The sequence below is a fragment of the Numenius arquata genome, chromosome 6 (genome assembly GCF_964106895.1).
Source record: "Numenius arquata chromosome 6, bNumArq3.hap1.1, whole genome shotgun sequence".
Lineage (NCBI taxonomy): Eukaryota > Metazoa > Chordata > Aves > Charadriiformes > Scolopacidae > Numenius > Numenius arquata.
Genome location: NC_133581.1, coordinates 15,389,876 through 15,412,141, shown reverse-complemented (window position 1 = coordinate 15,412,141; position 22,266 = coordinate 15,389,876). Strand labels below are relative to the sequence as shown.

The following is a 22,266-nucleotide window of genomic DNA, read 5'->3' as shown; positions in this document are numbered from 1 at the left end:
TTTGTTAGCAACATGAACAGTGGAATTTAGTGCACCTTCAACAAGTTCGCCAATGACACTAAGCTGTGTGGTGCAGTTGACATGCTCGAAGGAAGGGATGCCATCCAGAGGGACCTTGACAGACTGGAGAGGTGGGCCCGTGTGGACTTCGTGAAGTTCAATCAGGCCAAGTGCAAGGTCCTGCATATGAGTCAGGGCAATCCCAAGCACAAATACAGGCTGGGCAGAGAAGGGATTGAGAGCAGCCCTGAGGAGAAGGACTTGGGGTATTGGTGGATGAGAAGCTCCACATGAGCTGACAATGTGCACTTGCAGCCCAGAAAACCAACCACATCCTGGGTTGCATCAAAAGAAGTGTGGCCAGCAGGTTGAGGGGAGGTGATTCTATCCCTGTATTCCACTCTTGTGAGACCCCACCTGGAATACTGCATCCAGCTCTGGAGCCCCCAATGTAAGAAGGACATGAACATGTTGGAGCGGGTCCAGAAGAGGGCCATGAAGATGATGAGAGGGCTGGAGCACCTTTCCAACGAAGACAGGCTGAGAGAGATGAGGTTGTTCAGACTGGAGAAGGGTCTGGGGAAACCTTAGGGCAGCGTTCCAATACTTAAAGGGGGCTCACAGGAAAGATGGGGAGGCAATCTTTATCAGGCAGTGTAGTGATAGGACAAGGAGTAACTGTTTTAGACTGTGAGAGGGTAGATTTAGATTAGGTATTAGAAATAAAGAAATTCTTGACTGTGAGGGTGGTGAGACACTGGAACAGGTTGCCTAGAGAAGTTGTGGAAGCCCCATACCTGGAAGTGTTCAAGACCAGGCTGGATGGGGCTTTGAGCAACCTGGTCTAGTGGGAGGTCCCCTTGCCCATGGCAGGGGGCTTGGAACTACATGATATTTAGGGTCCCTCCCAACTAACCATTCAGTGATCTTTGTTATGTTGAAGGATTCTTAGTTATGTTGAAGGATTTGGTTCAGAGGAGGCATTGTCTTTATGATACATCTTGAAGGTGACTGTGCATGGCACTCTTTCAAATGAGAGCATGGTGCTGTGTCTTGTCACAGGAATGATTGGATGCAACATGAGTGATGAGTAGACAAAGAGCTGAGCACCATCAGATGTCATATGTGAATGGAATGTAAAACTTGGTAGCTCTGACTTTTATATGGACTACTTAAATGTTTCGTTGCAGAGCAGCCCTGACTCTGTATGTCCTACTTTTTTCCAGAAACTTGAGTTGGAAATTAGTGGTTTTGAAAGTCAGTATGAGAATGTTCTCTACATGATTTGGCAGTTTTGTGTTTGAATTAGTTCTTTGTTCATGCTGTCAAAACTAGACTAAATTCTGCTGAATGTTTTTGCTAAGCTTTTCTTTGGTTTATATTCTTCTGTCTTTTTCATTATGAAAGTGGGAGACTTAAGTTAGAATGTTTATTCTTTTTCTTTTTTAAGGTATATGTTGGTGAGCTTCCTCAAGACTTTCTTCGCATTACCCCCACCCAGCAGCAACAGCAAATCCAGCTGGATGCCCAGGCAGCTCAGCAGCTACAGTATGGAGGAACAATGGGTACAGTCGGCAGACTCAGTATTACTGTAGTACAGGTATGTATAGTACTATCTTTGGACAATTAAGTAATAGTAATTAATGCAATTAATATTTTTGGCTTGGTGGTCACAAAAAAAGATTTTCTATTGGACTTTCAGTGGCTATGTACAGAAACATCTGAATTCCTGTTTGGATGGGTGAACTGATGGAGTTGATACTGGTCTTTATTAGGTTCAAACCTCATTTATTTTTAGGTGCTTGTGCAGACAAGACAATTATTTGTCTTGCTTGAAGAACAAAGCCTAATGGCTATTCTTGATGCTATGGCTGGAGGTAACCACTTGTTAAAGAATCACAGGATAGTTGAAGTTAGAGAGGACCTATGGAATTTATTTTGTGCAAACTTCATCCCACCCCTCCCTGGGCAGTCCCTTAATCGAGGATTAAGGAGGATGTTATATACAAGGAAAGAGAGCTGGGTATCAATCTTAACGGGGAATCTTGCCAACAAGTAGTCCCTGCCATCAGGTATTTATGAAGAAGATGGCTAGGCTCTTTTCAGTGCTCTCTAGAGAAAAGACAAGAGGCACAGTGAGCACAAATTGAAATAGCAAACTCTATTTAAATATATGAAAAAGCTTTTTACTGGGGGAGCTGTCAAACATCAGAACAGGTTTCCCAAAGGGGTGTGGATCTTCCTTCCGTGGAGACGCTCAGAACTTGCTTGAGCATTTGACCCTGCCTTAAGAAGGGAGCTTAGACTAGACAATCTCTAGAGGTCCCGTCCAGCCTCGGCCATTCTGTGATTCTGTGAAAGCATTAATTGTCTTACTGGCTCTTTTGTGGATTCATTTATATACTATTGTGTCTTCTACTGGGGAGCCCAGACCTAAAGAGAACAGTACTCCAGATACAGTCTCACCAGTGCTGAGTAGAAGCGATCATCTTCATTGACCTGCTAGCTGTGCTTTTCCTAATGCTGCCCAAGATGCAGGTCAAGTGGCAAAGACCCTTCTTGGCCAAGAAAGCATAATGGGAAAGACCTAGGGAAGTAAGGCAAACCCGAGATACTATCATGGTGAACTGTCCGACATGAGAGACAAGTAGATTCATTCTGTAGACAGACTATGCTTGGGAAAACTTTGTTCTTCTGAAGGCCTGTAAAATGGTATGGGTAATATAATTTGAATAAGTTCTTTTTATTATTTTTAATAACATTAGGATATTACTTATGAGAAAAGCTTTACAGTAACCAGTGTCTTGCCCATTAACTTCCTCTGTCCTGAGTACTATTTATATATGCTGCCACTTCTAAACACATTTGTCATGATTTAACCCCAACTGGCAACTTAGCACCAAATAGCCACTCGCTCACTTCCACCATGCTCCTCCCCACTGATGGGATGGGGAAGAGAATTGGAAGGATAGAAGTGAAAAAACTCAAGGGTTGAGATAAAAGCAGTTTAATAGGTAAAGCAAAAGCTGTGCGTGGAAGCAAAGCAAAATAGGGATTTCAGTCACTGCTTTCCATTGGCAGGTAGGTGTTCAGCATCTCCAGGAAAGTAGGTCTCCATCACACCTAACGGTTACTTGGAAAGACAAACACTGTCGCTCTGAATGTCCTCTTTTTCCTTCTTCTCCCAGCTTTTATTGCTGAGCATGATGTCATATAGTATGGGACATCCCTGTGGTCAGTTGGGGTCAGCTGTCCTGGCTGTGTCCCCACCCAACTCTTTGAGCACATGAGCCTACTTGTGAATGAGGTGGGATGAAAAGCAGAAAAGGCCCTGACTCTGTGTAAGCACTGCTCAGCAGTAACTAAAGCATCCCTGTATTATCAACACTGTTTTAATCACAAATCCAAAACACAGCTCAATACCAGCTACTGTGAAGAAAATTAACTCTGTCCTAGACAAAACCAGCACAACACTTCAGGATGTAGAAATAACTGTGGACCAGAAAGGCAAAGGGTAATTGTGCTAAAAACATCAGGCCCTCCTCAAACAGTGGGGACTGGTTAAAAATCCCCAACTGGCAGAAAGACCTGAAGATGAGTTGTGTGCCTTTCACAAGTTTGTCTATGGCCAATGTTCCTGGGAGGTGTTGGCATGCAAGTTTGTAGAACAAGAACAAGATGATTACTGGCAATTAACAACTTTCACTTCCGTAAGTGATATAATTGATACAGTTCTGCAGAATAAGACATGGCAGCTGGAAAACATTCTCTGTTAACTCTTACTAAGTATGGAGTTCATGTTCTTTAATGAGGCAACTTCGTGAGCTCGAGTGGTTGTAATGCTAGGCTGATGCCTTGCTGTTCTAGCTGCTTTGTGTATTAAGACATATGGCTATACCACATAGTGAGCTCAGTTAGACAACTGTAAATCCTGAGTGATTCTATTGATTTCATGACAGTGATTTCAGTGTTGTTATTTACCATACTCCAGATTTACACCAAATGACAGAAAACCCTTTCTTTTAAGAACAGAAGATAACAGAAGATAACGTTTCAGCTGAAGTAGAAACTATGCAAGCTTTTGACTTATTTATTTTGCCATATAGGATACATATCAGGACCTGTCACTGTTTTACCCAATAGATTCGTGTTTAAAATTCACCCTATAATAAGGTGTTAGGAACTGTGATTCCTCTTTCACAGGCACAAGTTTTCACCAGAGTAATCCCAATATTTCAAATGAAGTTACTCCAAATTTATTATGTTGGAAAAGCAATAAGAATTTGTCTGGAAACTCAGTGTTTCAAGCCAAAGGAGGAAGAAATGCTTTGTGCCTTTTGTGGTACTTTTATAGTGATTTTTTTTTTTTTTTCCTCAAGGCTAAATAGCATATGTAGAGGCAATAAGAGCTTTTAAAATTTTGAGTGGAACTCATTTTAGGTCTCTCCACTACATAATTTTATGTGATAGATGTGATGGTTTTCCTAATGCAGCCTCTTTGCTGCAAGGGTGCGTTGCTGGCTTATTTCCAACTTGGTGTCCACCAAGACCCCCAGGTCCTTCTCTGCAAAGCTGCTCTCCAACTAGTTGGCCCACAGCCTATAGTGGTGTGTGTGGTTATTCCTCCTCAAGGGCAGAACATTTTCATTTGTTGAACTTCGAGATTCCTGTCTGCGTACCTCTCCAGCCTGTCAAGGTTCCTCTGAATGGCAGTACAACCCTGTGTTGTCTTAAGAGGTAGTCTTCTGTACCTGTCTGAGAAGTTTATGCAAGAATGCTATGGGAATCTTGGCTGCATATCGAGGTATGTGGTATTCTGGATAGGAAACTTGGCATAGCTAACCTGAGCAACATGAAACACTGGTTGAAGTCTTCCGTATTTAAATACGTGTTGATACAGTATATAGAGCAGCATACATTATTTGTGTTACTAATGAACTGATGGAAGATCAGAAAATATTTTTGGGAAGGTAATTTACTGCTTTTTTTTCTCTTGCAAACATATAGGAATTGTGATGAGTTTGTCTAAGCATAGTTGTGTCCTCTTAAATTACTAGAGGTGAAATTTATAGGCACTTTTTGGTGAAGTTGTATGGTAAGCTGCTTAATATTAGGACTTAAGAGTGCATAATTTAGGTGCCAACTTTCCTACTTTAATTGTTAAGCCCACCTTTACAAGGAACAGTTTGAGACATTCCTGTCTGGCTCTTTTGTATGAATTCCTGAACCAGCGTGTGGCCTGAAGGAGAAAAGAGCTTTCTAGGCCAGAGATGCAGCCACTGTACGCATGTCTCAACTTCCAGTTCGTTAAATGCCCAGTAAGTGGGAGGCATCCTAGGCACTGCGTTTTGTCACTTGTCTTACTGTAAAAAGAACTGTAGGCAGCTTAGTAAAGGTCAGAGAAACAGCTCTTCCAAAAAATCCAATTTCAACTTTGGCATAGCTATCTTTAGGACTGTCATCAACTAACTTTGTTGCATTCCTTTGATGTTACATAACAAGTATGTTGGATATCTGCTGATTCTACACAGCATCTGTTTTTATAGTAATGTAAATCTTAAGATGCCCACTGAATTAAGTAATACCAAATGCACAGTCTGAGTTAAGTAAGTTTTTTTAATCACTTTAAAAAGTATGATCTACTAGATTTTACCTCAGTTGAACTGCTTTTGCAGTTTGTGCTTTTGTACTGTGTGATATTCTTGAAGCTACTGGATTTCTCCATTTCATCCTTTAAAAGTACTTCAGTGAAAAAGAACAGGCTACCATTCACATTAAGTTTATGATTGTATATTGGAGAGCAGGCAAAATCTGAATTTACTACTATTTCCTTGTACTCTTATATCTTTTGGTTTGGTATGGAGTAACTTATTTTAGCTGTGGTGAAGATCTATATTTTCTACAATAGACAGGTTAAATAGAGATTCCCTTTTTAAGATTGTGCAGACACTTAATGGTGTCATTGGCTGTTCTGTGTTTTAATCTAAATGCTGTGTTTCTTTTTTTTTTTTTTCTTTTTGTCTGCTTCATAGTTGAATCCAGTCCTTTGTTCAATATCTGATTTTCTTTGTGAACTAATAGTAATTAACTTTTCAAGTTAATGTAAATATTATACACTTATAGGCTTTCTTTTCTTTCCAGGCAAAATTGGCAAAGAACTACGGAATGACCCGCATGGATCCATATTGTCGAATACGTCTGGGTTATGCTGTGTATGAAACTCCAACAGCACATAATGGAGCTAAGAACCCTCGCTGGAACAAAGTTATTCAGTGCACTGTTCCCCCGGGTGTAGACTCTTTTTATCTAGAGATATTTGATGAGGTGAGAACTTTTTTTTTTTTTTTTTTTTTTTTTCTCCCCTCTCCATCTCCTGGTTGGACTGAGGTTTGGGTGGAATTTTGCAAAAAAGGATTGAGTTACCAAGGACTGTTTCATAGCTGTGCTCTCTGGGAGATGATGAAAATTTTTCAAAATCCAAAGAGCAGCAATGCATAAGGCTTCACACTTCCCCAGTAATGTCAGAGCTGTTACTTTTCCTTTGGAAGCTGATAAGGGGAATTAGTAGGGTTCTCTGCAAAGATGGAGAAGCCAATATGTCTGAGTGGTGTTTAAGCTCCTCTTCACTGTCAAAATGCCCTGCAGCCTTATATTCTGTACTATCCCTATTAAAAATAGCTTGTTGATACAATGCTGTTTTACTCGGAAATTCTTCAGTATTATTCTAACCCAGGAGGAGCTTGGAAGCTTCCCCAAGCTCCAATGCTGTGAATAAAACTGTCAAACAAACTGTGTAGTCACTAGGATTTATTAGCAGAAACGTAACTTAACCTATCCTTGCCTGAATTGCATTCCAAGTGGGCATGTAGGCACTTGTCTATGCTTTACTTAGACACGGTGGCAATAAATACCTAGCCTCTGAATAATTTCATTTTCTTAGAGGTTGAATGGGTCTGATTAGCAGCTCTGGTAGGTAATCTGCTCTACAAAGCTTTTCTAGAAGAGTACTATCTTGAATTCTAAAATGTTGTTCTACTAGATATTGTTACTGTTGGCAGCAGGGAATACGTGTCTGCATCTCAGTTGTTTCAGTTCAGAATATTGACTTAGCACAAACATTCCTTCTTGAACAATTTAGAATCGTAGAATGGTTAGAGTTGGAAGAGACCTTGAGGATCATCTGTTCCAACCCGCCTGCCCTGGGCAGGGACACCTTCCACTAGGCCAGGTTACTCAAAGCCCCATCCAACATGGCCTTTAAGAGGTTGTTATTTGTATGTTGTATTTCTAGAAGTGTTCTGCTTCAGGTTTTCAATTTCTTATTACTAAATATCTGCCATCAATCTATTATCCCACTTAAAGTATCATTCATCCTTGTTGGAAAAGAGATTATTAAAATATTTCTTGACACTAGTAGTTTCAAAAGGAATCACTTAAAAACAAAATTGGCAAAATAGAATAGCATAAAACTGAAGGAAGTGTTAGTCAAAAATAATTTTAAGATTTATTTTTTTCAGGACAATTAACTTGGTAATATTTTTTAAATTGTATTCCAGCGGGCTTTTTCAATGGATGACCGCATCGCTTGGACACACATTACAATTCCTGAGTCTCTGAAACAAGGAAATGTGGAGGATGAATGGTATAGCCTGAGCGGAAGGCAGGGTGATGACAAGGAAGGAATGATTAATCTGGTCATGTCATACACGGTAAGCCAAGTTTGGGTTGGGAGGAGGAAGGGACAGAACCTTCTTGGGTAGTGGGAGGAGAGATATTTTAGATTGAAGTAGAAGTAGTTCCTTTGTACCACACCTGTGATTGTGTGTGTTAACATTTAAAGTAATTATACTTAATTTAGGAATTAGCAGTCAAAAATGTGAGTTAAGGCAGTAAATACTTCTTGGTGAGGTAGTAGGTGGGTATTTATTTATCTGGTTTTGCAATTACAAAAACTCGGCTTCTTTCTGTGCTAATAGAACTACAAAAAAGAAATCCTCAGTCAAATGGTCCATTGTAATTTCTAATTTAATAATAATAATAAAAAAATCTTATTAGAATCTAACACTAACTTATTTTTTTCCCCCTAAATCTTTAAAAAGTCATGTCAATTCAAAAGGAAAAATAATGGAAACTCTTTTCTGTCTCAGATCTATCTTGGATAGTTTGATGCTCTTTCTGATGACTGTTTTTTACTTCCATTCTGGTTTATTTGATGCTCCTGCTCTGAACTGCTGACTTAGTGGTCCATTTAGCAGCTTGTGAACTATTCTCTTATTTGTCACCTTTGTCAAAAGTAGCTGTTGGCTAGAGTGTGTAGCATGTGCTACCCTGAATGCTTCCTACTACCCATGTACGTGATCAAAAGTTCCAAGTTGCTTTTGAGTGCACGACTGTGAACAGATGTTCACTGCTGTTTGAAATTCACATTTTGCCCCACGTGTGAACAGTTTTTCCATTACCTCTAGGAGAAATGAGCTTGTAATTAACCTTTAAAAGTATCTGCCCGTGAAGGTACTGTACATAGAATCTGACCTTTAAATATTTTTCAGGATCAAACTGAACAGGAATTGTGGTAGTAAAAGTGAATGGAGTTAAATTCATGTTTTGTTTAAAGTAGTGCTTTACCTGAAAAATAGTTGATTTGAACTAAAATTGCTTTTAGGAGCAGTATACTACTTTTAATAAAATGCAGGTTTGCTCTAAGTTTTCATTTACAGTCTATTCGTTTCACAAGAAAAGGCATGAAAGCTGATTAAACCTGTATTTTAAAATAGTTCGCTTCAGTAACAAAATTACTTGCAATTACTGGCAAACTTTATCAAACTGCTGCAAAGGCTAATTTGACACAATGTGTTTATATTGATTTACAGGCAAATTAATTGTCATTTCAAAGAATGGTAGTTCAGTTATTATTAGTACTTTGTAAATCTACCTTCCATGTTCGATATTACAATATGACTATAACATGTTGTGGTTTTTTTGCAAATACTCTTTTAATTGCTGGTTTAGTCTTTTCTGTTACTTGAGTAGTTCTATTCTGTGCTCTTTTGTTTCAAGTCTTTGCCAGCTGCTATGATGATGCAGCCCCAGCCAGTCGTCCTGATGCCCACTGTATATCAGCAAGGAGTTGGATATGTGCCTATAGCAGGTATGTTTTTTTCCCCTAGAAGAGTCTTAAAACTTCCAGATAAAAGGTTTTGCAGAAATAACTACCAAATTCTCCTGATTTTTCGACTGTAAAGGAAAGTATAAATGATTTTTGTCTGTGACCACTTTTCCCATGATACGTTTTGGGGAAGAGTAAGCAAATTAAGTGTAGGTCTGCTTTCAGTCTTGTATGCTGTTTAAGGGGGATGCACAAGTTTGATTAAATGGATTAAACTGACTCAAGTTGGAACAAGTAGCTTGAAGACTTCTCGTTTTGAGTATTTATTTTAGACTTATGTCAGGTCACTGAATAAATATGTAGCTGACTGCACTCTAATATAATGTTAATATAATGTGTGCTTATTTGAGTGATGGCAATCCACGTGTGAAACTGTTCAGGCTTCAAGAAGTCCATCAACTGACTTGTGCTATCAGAACTGCAGCTTAAATAGCCCGTGAAGGGCTATTTACTCTTATGTGGTCTTTGAAGATGTTTTGTTGGAAACTTGCTACACCAGCATGTGAAGTGTGTAGCACAGTGAATGAAAGATGTTAGGGAGCTCTCAGATGGCTCTGCTTGATGTACTTATGTAACTAAAGCGGGTATTCTCAGTTCTCTTAGTCTGTGCAAAGTAAGTTTTGGACTTGTGTGGAAAGATGTGTTAACTTAAGTTTTGTAATTTTTCTATCAAAGATGAAAAGCTTGAATTTGTCCTCCTTAGATATCTGATAAGTAAAGTTCAGTTGGGGTTGTTTTTTGTGTTTCACTTAAAAGCTCTTAAGCTCCAGTTTGTTTTATGGACCTTTTTTCAGTAATATGTGTACTTTTTAGGGAAAATAATATTTATGTATTTTGAATTTCAGTGCATACGTTTGTATGAATGAGTGATAGAGCATGTGGGTCATAATTGCAGTCCTAAGGGCTGACACAACAGATATATATTTTAATTTTGTAAAGACCCATTCCTGATTGAATTTAAAATTTACTCTCTGTAAAAACAAACCTCCTCAACAGAAGACTGATGTGTAGCTTAATGAATCATACCTCGTTTCATTTTTATAGAGTTAAGTTAGATCAAAACATGGAGAAGTTACATTTTATTCTCTGAGAATATGCAATTTGCTTCTTCTAACGTGCTTTTGTCTCTATAGCTTAATTCTCAAGATTTAAGTCTTCCTTGCTTTGCCAGTGAGCTAGTTTCAACTTGTGTGTGCATCCTGAGGTGTGATTGCATTGTGTCAGCCAGACTTCTGTGTAGCTTTTCTGTGTTTGAATTGGATGCCATATTTATTTTTAATTGTAGGTTCATCACATCCCTATATACTGAAGCAGATAGTGAACTTCAAGCATAGTTATCTTGTGTGTGGTTAAAAGAAAAACGATAGCTGGGGTGGTACATACAGCAATATATTAGAAGGTGCAATAGAATTTCTTGAACAGATCAAAATGAGAATATTAATATTGCAAAATTACTATGTCAGAGTACAAACAGTAGAAGTAAAGAGACTAATTTCCAATGTAATTGAAACTAGACACAGAACTGAACAGATAAAACTCATACTAGATGCTCAAAGTTGAAAAACAAGTACAGTGGTGTATCTTGATGTTCAGGCCGTGGTGTTCAGTAGATTCTGTATTTGTCTTGAGAGTATTTTCAGTAATACTTATTTCTTCACTTGTCCAAGTAGACTTAATAACTAATACTTAGTGATAGTAATGCCTGACATTTTAGCATATGAGAATTTGCCTTTGTGTAACAATTATGTTGATCTGTATGTTGGAGCATTGCCCTTCTGTAAAGATCCAGCATGTTTGTTTTAATTAATGCTATGATAATCTTCTGTATTAAAAATTCTTTCTGATTCTGTGACTTGTATTTTTAAAGTATTGTGAAGTCCTGCCCCTTGATTTGAACTTTTCTTGTGTTCTGGGAAGGCTTAAATGTGCTTCCTTGACTTTATAAATGCCAAACTTATTACAAGCCACCTTTGATGTATTTAGATTGTTTTATATTTTTTGACTTTTTTTTTAAATATTACTGTGCTATGTGTTTGCTGTTCTAGAACTTCTGTGCGCACCATCAACATTTCTCACAGCACTGGGTTTTAAAGTTTTTGCCTATTCGCGAAGCAATGATGCACTCATAATAGTTGGATGGTTAGGTTTGGACTCTGAAAGTGACTTGACTTCAGAATACTTCTACTGTTTCATACATTTAGTGGTATGGCTTAATAAAAGTAATTTCAAATTATAAAAGGAACCAATAGTGCATCTTGGAAGACGTGGAGTATTGTCAGAATGTTTTCTATATACTGAACCCAGATGCTCCTCCTGGACTTCATAAACTCCTTCAGAAAGGTGCATGCAAACTACTGGCCTTCTCTGACCATCTGAAATGATTGTATCTTCTGGGGAAACTGTTGGTACATTTTCTTTGGAACAGCGTGCAGGGTTTTATCTCTTTTTGAGGCTGGTAGGACCTCAGTATGCTCCGCAATAATATGTTTACCTTCTTCCCATCTTCTTAGTTTAGGTTTTTTACCTATCCCATTAAATGAGTGTAGTCAATAAGCAAGTTCTATTTGTTTCCTTCAGAAGAGTGGAAGAGCAGCACTGAATAGTTTATTACATCTGAAATGGAGGACATTCTGCTGTTGGGCAAGGCTGTTAGATTCTAAGTCTTATCTATGGTGGAAATGCAGTGGGCAGACTGAAATGCTTATCCAGACAATTTAACAGTTATTTGTTAACTGTCCAAAATAGTTGCACTTTAAAGAGCTATGGTGCTAAGTCTAGTTTAGCTGTGTCAAGCTGATTTTTCTTCTGTAAAATTTCTGTTCAAAACTTAGTGTACGTAACTAACCTTCTAATTAAGGTTGAAGCAACTAATTCCTCTCATGCTTATCTCTCATACAGAGGTAAATAGTAGTAGCAAGCAGTTAGTCACTATGGTAAGCAGATGAAGCTTGAAATGTCAACACAAGTAATACTTTTTTCCGCGTGCTTGATGGTAGATGTTACAGAATTGTGATGAAAGCAGAAATGACCTTAAAGTATTCTTGTACCATGTTAATTCATTTCAGAAGTTTTAAAAATTAAAAAATTCGGACAATACCACTGGTTGCTACAAACTATAGTTGCCGTAGATGGTATCTATGGATTGGGTTTGGGTAAATTTGAACTTGTCTATCCTGTTGCTCTTCTAAAAGTTGAGTTTATTTACCATCTCTTCCCATTTCTTTTTTCTAAAGATTACTTAATTTAGGCTGCAGAATTTTGTGGCGCACTGGTTGCTTACACTCCATGCTGATCTTCTTGATAGTGTATCAACGAGTAAGCTAAAAGAAGTTAGTTCAATGAAGCAAGTTATATTTCTTATCAGCTAAGTATTCGTGGGATAAATGAGAAATATATTTGTACTTGGCTTATAAATACCTGTGTATAAAGTAGGTTAAAACCCCATGTGTTTCAAGGCTCTCTCAGAGTCCACAATATAATTTTTCATTGAGGCAAAGTTGTGTGTATATGTACATTACTCCTTTAGGTGTCTGTATTGCGTTTCGTGGGTTAGCATGTGATGTTATTGGTATTGGTTCAGAAAACCATGGATGTATGTTGTCCTTTCTGGGCTATAAAATGTAATCCTAGCTGCAAACACATGGTGGCTTACTTATTTTGAAAACATTTCCTCTGATTGTTACCTCTGCAAAAACAGCACATTTGGGAAACTTGTTCAGAGCACCAAAGCAAATTAGTTGGGAGACTGAATCCAAACAGCATTTAGGTTTTGATATTAGGTAGTTTAGGTTTTATCCAATTGCCTCAGTTTATCCAACTTTCACCTTTTGGAAGCTAAATGGTTCATTTCCTTTTAAAAATAGATTAATATTTCTTTCCCATGTCTTATTCCTTGCTCCTTCATTTTCACCTATCTTTAGGGCTTGAGTACTTTGCTCTCGGTAAGTTTCCAAGCTCTTTTCTCACTCCCATGCTCATTGACTCAAGAGTCTTTGCATGAACTCATCTAAACTCAGCTTTATTTGTTACAGAAAACTGTATCACAAGGTATTGCCACTTGGATGTCACAATAGAATAATTTAATGCATCTCCTGGAAATTGTTAAAGCCCCTCTAACCTGTTGGAAAGTCTTTAAAGGCATCTGCTCAGCTTCAAGCTGTAATGATTAAAGTAATTGGTGATAGTGGTATGGATGGATAAAATGTGACACTAGTACTCTCAAACTGTCATATGTCAGTGAGCTATTTTAGGCGATAGTACTGGTTTCCTCAAAGAGGAGCTTCAGTCTTGCAGTTGTTCTGCTGATGCAGGGGAGGAGCAGGTAATGTCATGACTCTCTGTAAACTTAAAAGCAAAGAACTCCATTCTGCAATGACATAGAGATGACAGCCTGCCAACTGCCTTCTGCTAATCTTCAAATAAGCCTTTTTTAAGAAAAGATAACACTTTCTTTTCATCAGTGTGTATTTTTCATGAATATCTGTTTTAGATCCATGTCAAATTAAGTATCTGACTTGAATTCTAAAGGCAAATTATGTTACAGGAAATCAGTTTTCCTTCAGTTAGACTTACTTTACTATGAGACCTTTGATTTTTTAATTGTACAAAGATACTGTGACATCCATAACTTTGATAAAGGCATTGGTCTTTTAGTGATAGGATGCTACTGATAGGATGAGGGTTTTTAAACTGAAAGAGGGGAGATTTAGATTAGATATCACGAAGAAATTCTTGACTGTGAGGGGGGTGAGACACTGGAACAGGTTGCCCAGAGAAGTTGTGGATGCCCCATCCCTGGAAGCGTTCAAGGCCAGGTTGGATGTGGCTTAGAGCAACCTGGTCTAGTGGGAGGTCCCCCTGCTCATGGCAGGGGGCTTGGAACTCAATGATCTTTAAGGTCCCCTCCAACTCTAACTCTATGGCTCTAAAATAAATGAGGATTATGTAGCATGTGGACAGTGCAGAAATAAGTCACTTTGAAGACCGTGCATTAATTACTTGATATCATTCAGATCTTAATCATCACAAAACATGGCTCAGCCTTTCAGTCAAGTATGTTCAGAAAATTCTAGAATTACTCCTTGTGAGATAAAATGTAATTTCTTGGTGCTCTAAATTTCAGAAAGGTGCTGTAAATAAACCCAATGTGGTTGTCGCAATGTGTTTGGTTTATTCATAGCAGTGAAATTGGAGGATTTTTCTCTGGGTTCGTACCCTTCACTTTTCTAGTAGTTTGCAAAGAAGCAACATTTCATAAAAATTGGGATGATGGCATGCATTAATTTTTTTTTAAGCCAATATCATTAAGATGTATTTATATTTTTAAAAAAGTTGCTACTGATTTCTTCCTTTAAATTAAAGAATTTGTGCTGAGAAGGTTCCTGAATTTACTCTGAAAGGGTCTATGCATAGGCTAGAATAATAATGAGTTCAGAAATTAAACATAGGGCACTTGGCTGAATAAGAAAATAAAAAGTGTGTAATGCCTTGTGTGCAGTTAGAAGTTCGCCCTGTGTTAATACTGCTTTGATGCTTCCATTGCTGCTCCTAGCAATTGACTTGCTACTGTACGTACTCGTTTCATGTATTGGAATGTCACAGCTTCTGCCAGCATGTTTGCCATTGTCATGTCACTGAATTGGAAAACAGTGCTCCTATTCTTCTGATTTATAACACTTCTCTAATATCTGAGAGCAACACGAGAGTGTGCAATTCCATTTATAGTGTATTCTTATGTGGTTTAGTTTCAGTTTTCACCTGTTAGTAAAATGAGGTTCTTAATATTTAAAGCATCTTTTTACTGAACATGGATAATTTTGAAGTTTATTAGAACTTTCTGTAATGACTGCATATAAATATATGTGTATTTGCTAAACTTTAGTGTGTAGTTCTTTAAGTTTATGCTTAAGTCTTGATTACTATTTTGTAAATCAGAAATTATGGATGCTTTTAGCCTGAGTGTGGAACAAAGCAAAAAATCAAGGTACTCTTTGAATTCATATTTGTATAGCCTGAATGTTGAGTTTCCTGAAAAGTAAGCATTTATCATGGAAATACTTATTACAAACCACTGTCATCCTAACTTCCATTTGTGTACAGTGTAGTTGTAGTCAGTATAAACTAGTTCTAGAACTGTAAGCTGAGAAAATGGATTTTGAAAATCATTAGTGAAAAGCAATACTATCAAGAAATTTCTTGTCTCTAAAATCGAATATTTAGATTGAAAATACTTCTCAAATATACTGCCTGTGCAGAAGTCTGGCTTCATAATTATGTTGTTTTGATGAAAACAGTAAGAAAAACTGTATTCTGGTCTTGATCTTTTTGACACTGACATGACTCTCGGACTTTATTGGTAAGTTGTAGGATGCTGTGGTACTCAAGAAGTGAGCCTCATGTTTCATTTGGATGACTGAATTTTTAACTCACTTTCAACTTTTTCAAAATCATTTGGATTTTCAACTGACATTGTATGCACAGTTCCTATACAACTTAGGCTGATAGCTGGATGATCTTAGGATGCTGATGAGTCACTGAAGAATATCAGGAAGCTTGTGTTAGAAGTAAGACATAACTTCTGTTGCTCTGTTCTTTCAGGTACTTTGCAACTTTATTTTTTAGGCTGTACATCTTTGTTCACCTCTTGTAAATGCCTAGATCACTTGTAGGAAGCTTGAGGAATGAGTTGAGGCTATAGAAGAGGCTATCTGAAATGCTGCTGGATATGATTCTTGGGTAAAGTGCATTTGCAGTGTTGGTGAGGACTCCACAGTGGTTTGCCTCCAGGGAGCACATGTGGCCTACATGCCAGATATTCAAACATACAGGGCCAGACAGAATTCCAGGGACTGTGGTCCAAATGGCGTAAGAAGCTCTAGAGGTAGTTTAGGTGGTTCTGGAAGAGATGATGGATATCCTTGGTAGTGGTGTGATGCAAATGGCTGGGCAGAGATATGGTTCAAGCATGTAGGTAATAAATTCATGGTGAGAGGGACATTTCTTTAGTTGCCAGGATGAACCTTTTCAAATAAATGCAGTCTGTACATTAGATCTTTTTTTGCTTCTAATAAAACTTCAGGTGATTACAAGGGGAATTCTAAAATCAAAATTAGAGAACATTGATAATTATGAATGTGCTTACAATTCAGTAATGCATCCCTTCAGATAGGACAGAAGTACAAATTGAGGAAAGAAAATAGCAAGGAGTACATTAGGTAAAATCAAGGTTGCAATGCACGCAGAATATATTCAATTACAGTACCTTGTCAGACAGAGTTGATAAAAATTAAGATGTGTTTAGCTGATTCAACATTGAATGCGAGTTTTAATATAGCATTTTTAAAGCTGATAGAACAAAAGATAATCACTGGCATTAAATATTTGTGCAAGTTAGAGTGAGCATAGACATTTCTGATTAAATAGTTACAGGCTAAAGAAAATCTTGAAGAGACAAGGTAAGTATTGAAATTGCCCTTTGGTTTTTTTTTTTTAGGAGGTGTTAAGTCTGAATAGTAGTATAATATAGTTGCAATACTTTTGATCACTTTGCTGTGTCTTTTTCCTCAGAGAGATGAGGCTGCGAAGAGGCATACTTGAAAATGAATTTGTTTATAGGTTTGCTTTATGTTACTATGTTTTTTGAGCAGTTAGAATGCAATAAAAGAAATTAAATTCAATTCAGCATTTGTGTAACTTAAGGAGAAGTAATTAAGGTCACAGAGAGAAAGCTAAACAGGTGAACTAAAAACTATGTAAAAAGAAATTTCTAGCTGCTCAAAGGAAATGTATGCAAAATTTAAAAAAAAAAAAAAGCACTCTTGGAGAATCCTAAATAAAATCTCTGCACTAAAACAGTAAAGTAGGTTTCTGCCAAAAATTGGTAGCCTGACCAAATGAGGGGATACAAGAGTTAAATTATATGTAGAATCTGAACTGGTAATAAGTTTGGCTAACAAAGCCTTTGAAGATCAAATGTGTAAGTAGTTGAGAACTACTTATTTTAAAGAAGCAGAGAACCTAGAATCATTTAGGTAATTTAGTGACTATAAAGATATAAGTACATAAGGGAGTAAAAAACAAACAAAACCACCACCCCCTCCCCAAAGCAACAGTTGGAACATGAGACCATAGCAGGGGAGGGGGAAGAAAGTGTTTGATTTTGCCCTTTTTAGGAAGGAATGTGGGTGGTTTGTTTTTTTTATGGAGAAGGACCCTCAGATTATGATTTTAGAGTTTAACACTAATTGTTTAGTAAGAAAACGTAGGTAAGATAACATTTATTTCCAGTCTTGTATTTGGGATGTTTTTACCAAATGTGACCTATTGCTTAATTAGTCTTGTTGTCAGAGGCCTGGAGGATAGCAAATGTTTTGTGGTTTTTTTTTTTTTTTTAAAAAAACAACAGTTCTGAAGTAACTGTTTTCCCCGTTGTACAAACTGATTAAAGCCTATGGATATTAGAATAAGCTGATTTAAAACAAACTAACTAGGTAGACTTTAGGAGGAGATGACATGGTTATGTAGGGAAAGATTCATACACTAGAATTATAGGTGTATGAGTATGTGGGTAAGAATGATGTGGTCTGTGTATATCACTTTGTCAGCTGCATTTTGAAAATGTTGTTATTGACTCTTCCTTATCATATGATATTATATGATATTATCATATGATATTATGATACAGTAAAAGTCCTCTTGTGGTTTAATAGCTATTTTGAAAAGCTGATGAAGAGATAGAAGTAAGTTATGAGTCATCCCCTAATGGAGGGAGGACTTTGGTAGGGTGCATCACATTTTTTAAAACTAATTGAGGGAAGGTGAGTAATATAGTCTCTCTGACTGCAAGAGGTTGCAGAAGGATCTCATAGTAAACTGGAAGTAAAATCTCGTATTAAGGCTGGTGTTAAAGTATTATGTATAAAGAAAAATCTTAACTAAAACATATTTGGTGGTGATCTCTTGATTGGTCATTGCTACATGTAAAGATCTTTGAATTAGTGTGGACCAATACCACTTCTGGAACATGGAACAAGTTCTCTGCCCAGAAAGATGTATTCTGATTGTAACAGTCTAGGTATAATCTCTGCAATCTTTTTTTTTTTTTCTTTTTTTTTTTCTCCCATACATGTTAAAAAAAAAAAAGAAAACAAAACCTGAAGAAATTGGGTTGGGGCAAGTTATGAGCTACTTTCTTCTTCAAAATCGTTGTTGTGGTTTTTTTTAATTTCCCCTCCCTCTCACATATGTTTTGGGTTTTTTCTTCTGTTTTTTGCCTGCAGGGATGCCTGCAGTCTGTAATCCAGGCATGGTACCAGTGGCAATACCACCTCCTGCAGTCAACCCTCAGCACCTGTGTAATGAAGAGGACCTGAAATCAATCCAGGACATGTTTCCCAACATGGACAGGGAAGTAATCCACTCAGTGCTAGAAGCTCAGAGGGGGAACAAGGATGCAGCTATCAACTCCTTGCTTCAGATGGCTGAAGAATCATAGATACCCACTTCCTGCATAGTTCCCGTCCTTGATGCCACTTATTTTTACTTGCCAAGCCAGGGATTTAGCTAGAGGAAGAATTTCCCAGCAGGTTTCTGTTAGCTTATCCTGTGTGAAAGATTATACCCCTTTTCTCCGTGGACATCTGGATTTTTTTCACTTTCTTTCTTGATTTGCACATACTTGGTTTAGCTTTCGTCCTACAATATAGCATTGAAGCATCTTTACTAATCAGCTGTGCCCTGTGTGGTTATATTCTGATGGGGTGGGGAGTAATGCTGCTTCTTTTTTTTCTTTCTCTACCCCTTTTCATAAACTTGTTCTTACAAAGTAACTCTATGCAGTACAGGATTTACTACTGTTTGTTAGATTGAATTTTTTTTTTCTTTCATGGAGGCTTAGCTCTTTAAACATAACTGATTTGTTGAACTATTCAAGTTTCATCAGGCAGCCTGTTACTGACAGAAATTAAAACAAAGACCCTTTCTTTGTCCTGTCGTGCTGTGATATATTCAACTGATTGAGGATTTTTAATTTAATAAGCTAAACTTGTTAGGTTGCGCTGTTGATATTTGCAATGAGCATATTCTCTTCAATCTAGTTATCGGGCACCAAAGCAATATATTATCTGGCATGCATTTGGGGCTTTATCCTCCCATATAGTATTGTTATGTATCTGTAAAATCTTAACAGGTGACTTTTAATTTATACAGTATGTATTGCTGTAGCAGAGAACACGACTGAGCCCTAATGTATTCCCACAGTTAATTGCACTCTTAACTACTACTTCTGCATTCCCATGGCTATTTCAAAGGATAAGTGCAGAAGGAAAGATTTTTATAGCTGGAAAATTACTGAAGTCGTAAACAATTATTTAAGGTGTTGTCTTACATTAAAGAAGCAGAAATCTATGATCTGGTTATAAGGCTTCTTTCTTTCTTTACACATATTTCAGCAAAATTATCATTTTATATTAGTGGAAAAACTATTGTGGTTTTTTTTCCTGTAATCTGAAATAAGCACGAAAATTAGCTTCAGAATCTTTGATGGCATTATGAGTTGCTTAGTGACTTGTTGGACTACGGTTGCTGTAGTCAATTAATTATTATTTGATGCAGATGGAAATAAATTCTTTGAGAGAAAACTTAACATATCTGAGTTGCAGTCTGATCCTCAGAGGAGGTTGGAGGTTGCTTGTATTTATTGTTAGTGTTATTTTTTCAGATAACTGTTCATCTTGGAGCTACAGAATCTTACAGTATGCACCAGTTACAGCTGTTGGATAAATTTCTGCGGTGTCTGTTTTTGTAGACGGTAAAGTAATGCACTTTAAATAGTATGCACCAGTTTATTTTTCCAGTGATGTGCAATGTTGCTGTTGTATCTTTTTAATGTTTGATTTCAAATACTTTCTGCAATAGCCATAGACCTTTATATTTTCAAGAGTTGGAATGAATGTACACTTGAAATCTAGGCTCTTGAGTGATTCATGAGAACATTAAAGCCAGGTTTGGAACAGGGAAAAGGGACCCATATTCTCTTTTTCCCCACACTTTGTTTCATGTTCCATGCTTAAAATATTTTTCTTATCTGCTGAAAAGCTGATTTTTAAAATTTTTTGTTTTCCCCACTTGACATTCAAGAAGCCTTTAGTTAGGACTGGCAGTAGAGCATGAATATTTATTTTTTTATGATTAAAAGTGATAGTGAAACTTCTAAAATGCAACACCAAAAATCATCCCAATTTCTGACCTTTTAAAGCTCTCTTTTTGTAATGTATGATTTTAAGTTTTTTTTATTAATCCCTTACCATCTTAAATTTACCACTGAAAGCATAAGTGTCTTTATGTATCCTCAAATTGACTTTTCAATAATGGGATTCAAGGCTATAGTTTCTGTGTCCTTTAGTTGTAGAGTCACCACATTCTTATTTTGTAAAATAAAACGGGTGTTCATCAAGAAACTAGTCTTGCCCCTTCCCTACAATCATGGTAAATTTTGTGATTGAGTAGGTGTAGAGGCATTTGGTCTTTATAGCACAGTGATTTGTGACATTGTCACCCAAAAGGGTAAATCTTGGTAAGGATTTAATGCTTAGATATCTCCAGGAAGAGTCCCTTGCTCTAACTTTTACACAGATAGCATGAGTTGCTAGGGATGGAACAATTCAGGGAAAATGTATATATTTAAATTTTTATATTAAAACGTTGGGATCCATAATACAGCTTTTTATAAAAGCAAGTGGCCATGGTTAACTTAATGGCTGGTAAATTGTACTGCATCCTATTACAGCTCAATTTCAAGCACAGAATAAACACCTTTCAGTCCTAACCACCAGGAGGGGTAAGTGCGAATGTTAGGTTAGCCAGGTTTATTCATAAACTAGAGCTCTGGGCTGGGCCTCTGAGGCAGGCTTCTGTTCTTAGAATTTTTTTTGTTCGTTTTGTTCTAAGCAAATGTTATGCAAAACAGGATAGATGTATGAGTTGAAGATGGAATATGTAGGAGTAGTGTGGCCAGTAGATGGATTTCAGCATGTTACGCTATAGTTAAATATTGTTCTGGGGATTTTTTGTCTTGATTTAGTTAAGCATTATAGCTGAAACTCTTATGTCAAGATGTGCTACTTTATCTTCTTAAAAAGAGCAAAACACTGATCATAAGCCTACTCAGCTTTTCAGCATGTGTATCCTCTCAGTCAAACTGTTCATTGTCAGGTTTGAATTGGAGAGAGATGAAAAAAGGCAGGGAGTGTTTAGTTGTTCTAGGGTCTGTGAAATGAAGGCATTGGAGCTGAAAGTCTGTTTCTTGATTTTAAAACAAATAAATTGTCACTTCTAATTGTAGCTTTTGACAAAATGCTAATGGGATAATCCTGTGTTTGATGCTGCTTTTCTGCACTACAGCTTCAAGCAGCTTGGAACCAAAGCCAGCTGTATAAGACTGGCATCTGCTAAAAGTTAGTGCTTTTGAGTCCTGCCAAGAGCCTAAACTTGCTAAAGGTAGGAACATTTTTTGTCTAGCTAGATCCTTGATACTTTCTTCTCTACTGTCTTTGCATCTGCTGATGGTACTGAATGTTTTTTCCCTTACAAATGTTATTGCTTGTTTGGTTGATATGTAATACAGTACAGAGGATGTTTTTTGCTGTAATAATTCTGAAGACATTGTTTCTCTGTATTGAGGTCCAGTGTCCAAGTGTTTCTTGCACTCTAAAGTACATTAAGTTTTCCATTCTAATTTAATAAATGTATCATCTAAATGAAAGTGTATTATGTCTCTGATCTAGAATTCAAGTATCGGTCTTGCTCATTAGTTAGCAAGTTACGCTGGTTCTTAATGTGATCATCTGGTGGGACTGGTACAGTAAACACTAAAAAGAATTTTAAGCATTCATATCTACGTAGATGCCACTTTCTAACTCTTCAAGGTGCTGCTTTCTCTAGAAAATGTTGCAGTATTGCAGGTCTAGAGGCCGAAGTGAAGCAGAAGTGAGGTTGCGTTGTTTGAAGGACAGCATTGGAGCGCAAGGGAGGAGGGAAGAACAGTGTGTGGATATGAAGGAAATGCTCTGCTGTGTGATAGAATTGAGAAATCTCTGGATGAG

At 37.3% G+C, this 22,266-nt stretch overlaps 1 protein-coding gene across 2 annotated transcripts in view; it reads left to right on the top strand.

Moving 5' to 3' along the window:
* TOLLIP (toll interacting protein) overlaps positions 1-21,923 on the top strand; it is a 32,019-nt gene extending 10,096 nt beyond the window's left edge. The window contains exons 2-7 of one of the 2 annotated variants that reach the window (XM_074148939.1): positions 1,451-1,600; positions 6,142-6,324; positions 7,557-7,709; positions 9,058-9,148; positions 13,087-13,107; positions 18,445-21,917. In XM_074148939.1, the coding sequence (XP_074005040.1) occupies positions 1,451-1,600; positions 6,142-6,324; positions 7,557-7,709; positions 9,058-9,148; positions 13,087-13,107; positions 18,445-18,659 (813 nt within the window). In that variant the 3' untranslated portion in view covers positions 18,660-21,917. Of the gene's footprint in view, positions 1-1,450; positions 1,601-6,141; positions 6,325-7,556; positions 7,710-9,057; positions 9,149-13,086; positions 13,108-18,444 lie in introns of both variants that reach the window. The other variant, XM_074148940.1, reaches the window with a different exon arrangement.
* The last annotated feature ends 343 nt before the right edge of the window (positions 21,924-22,266 follow it).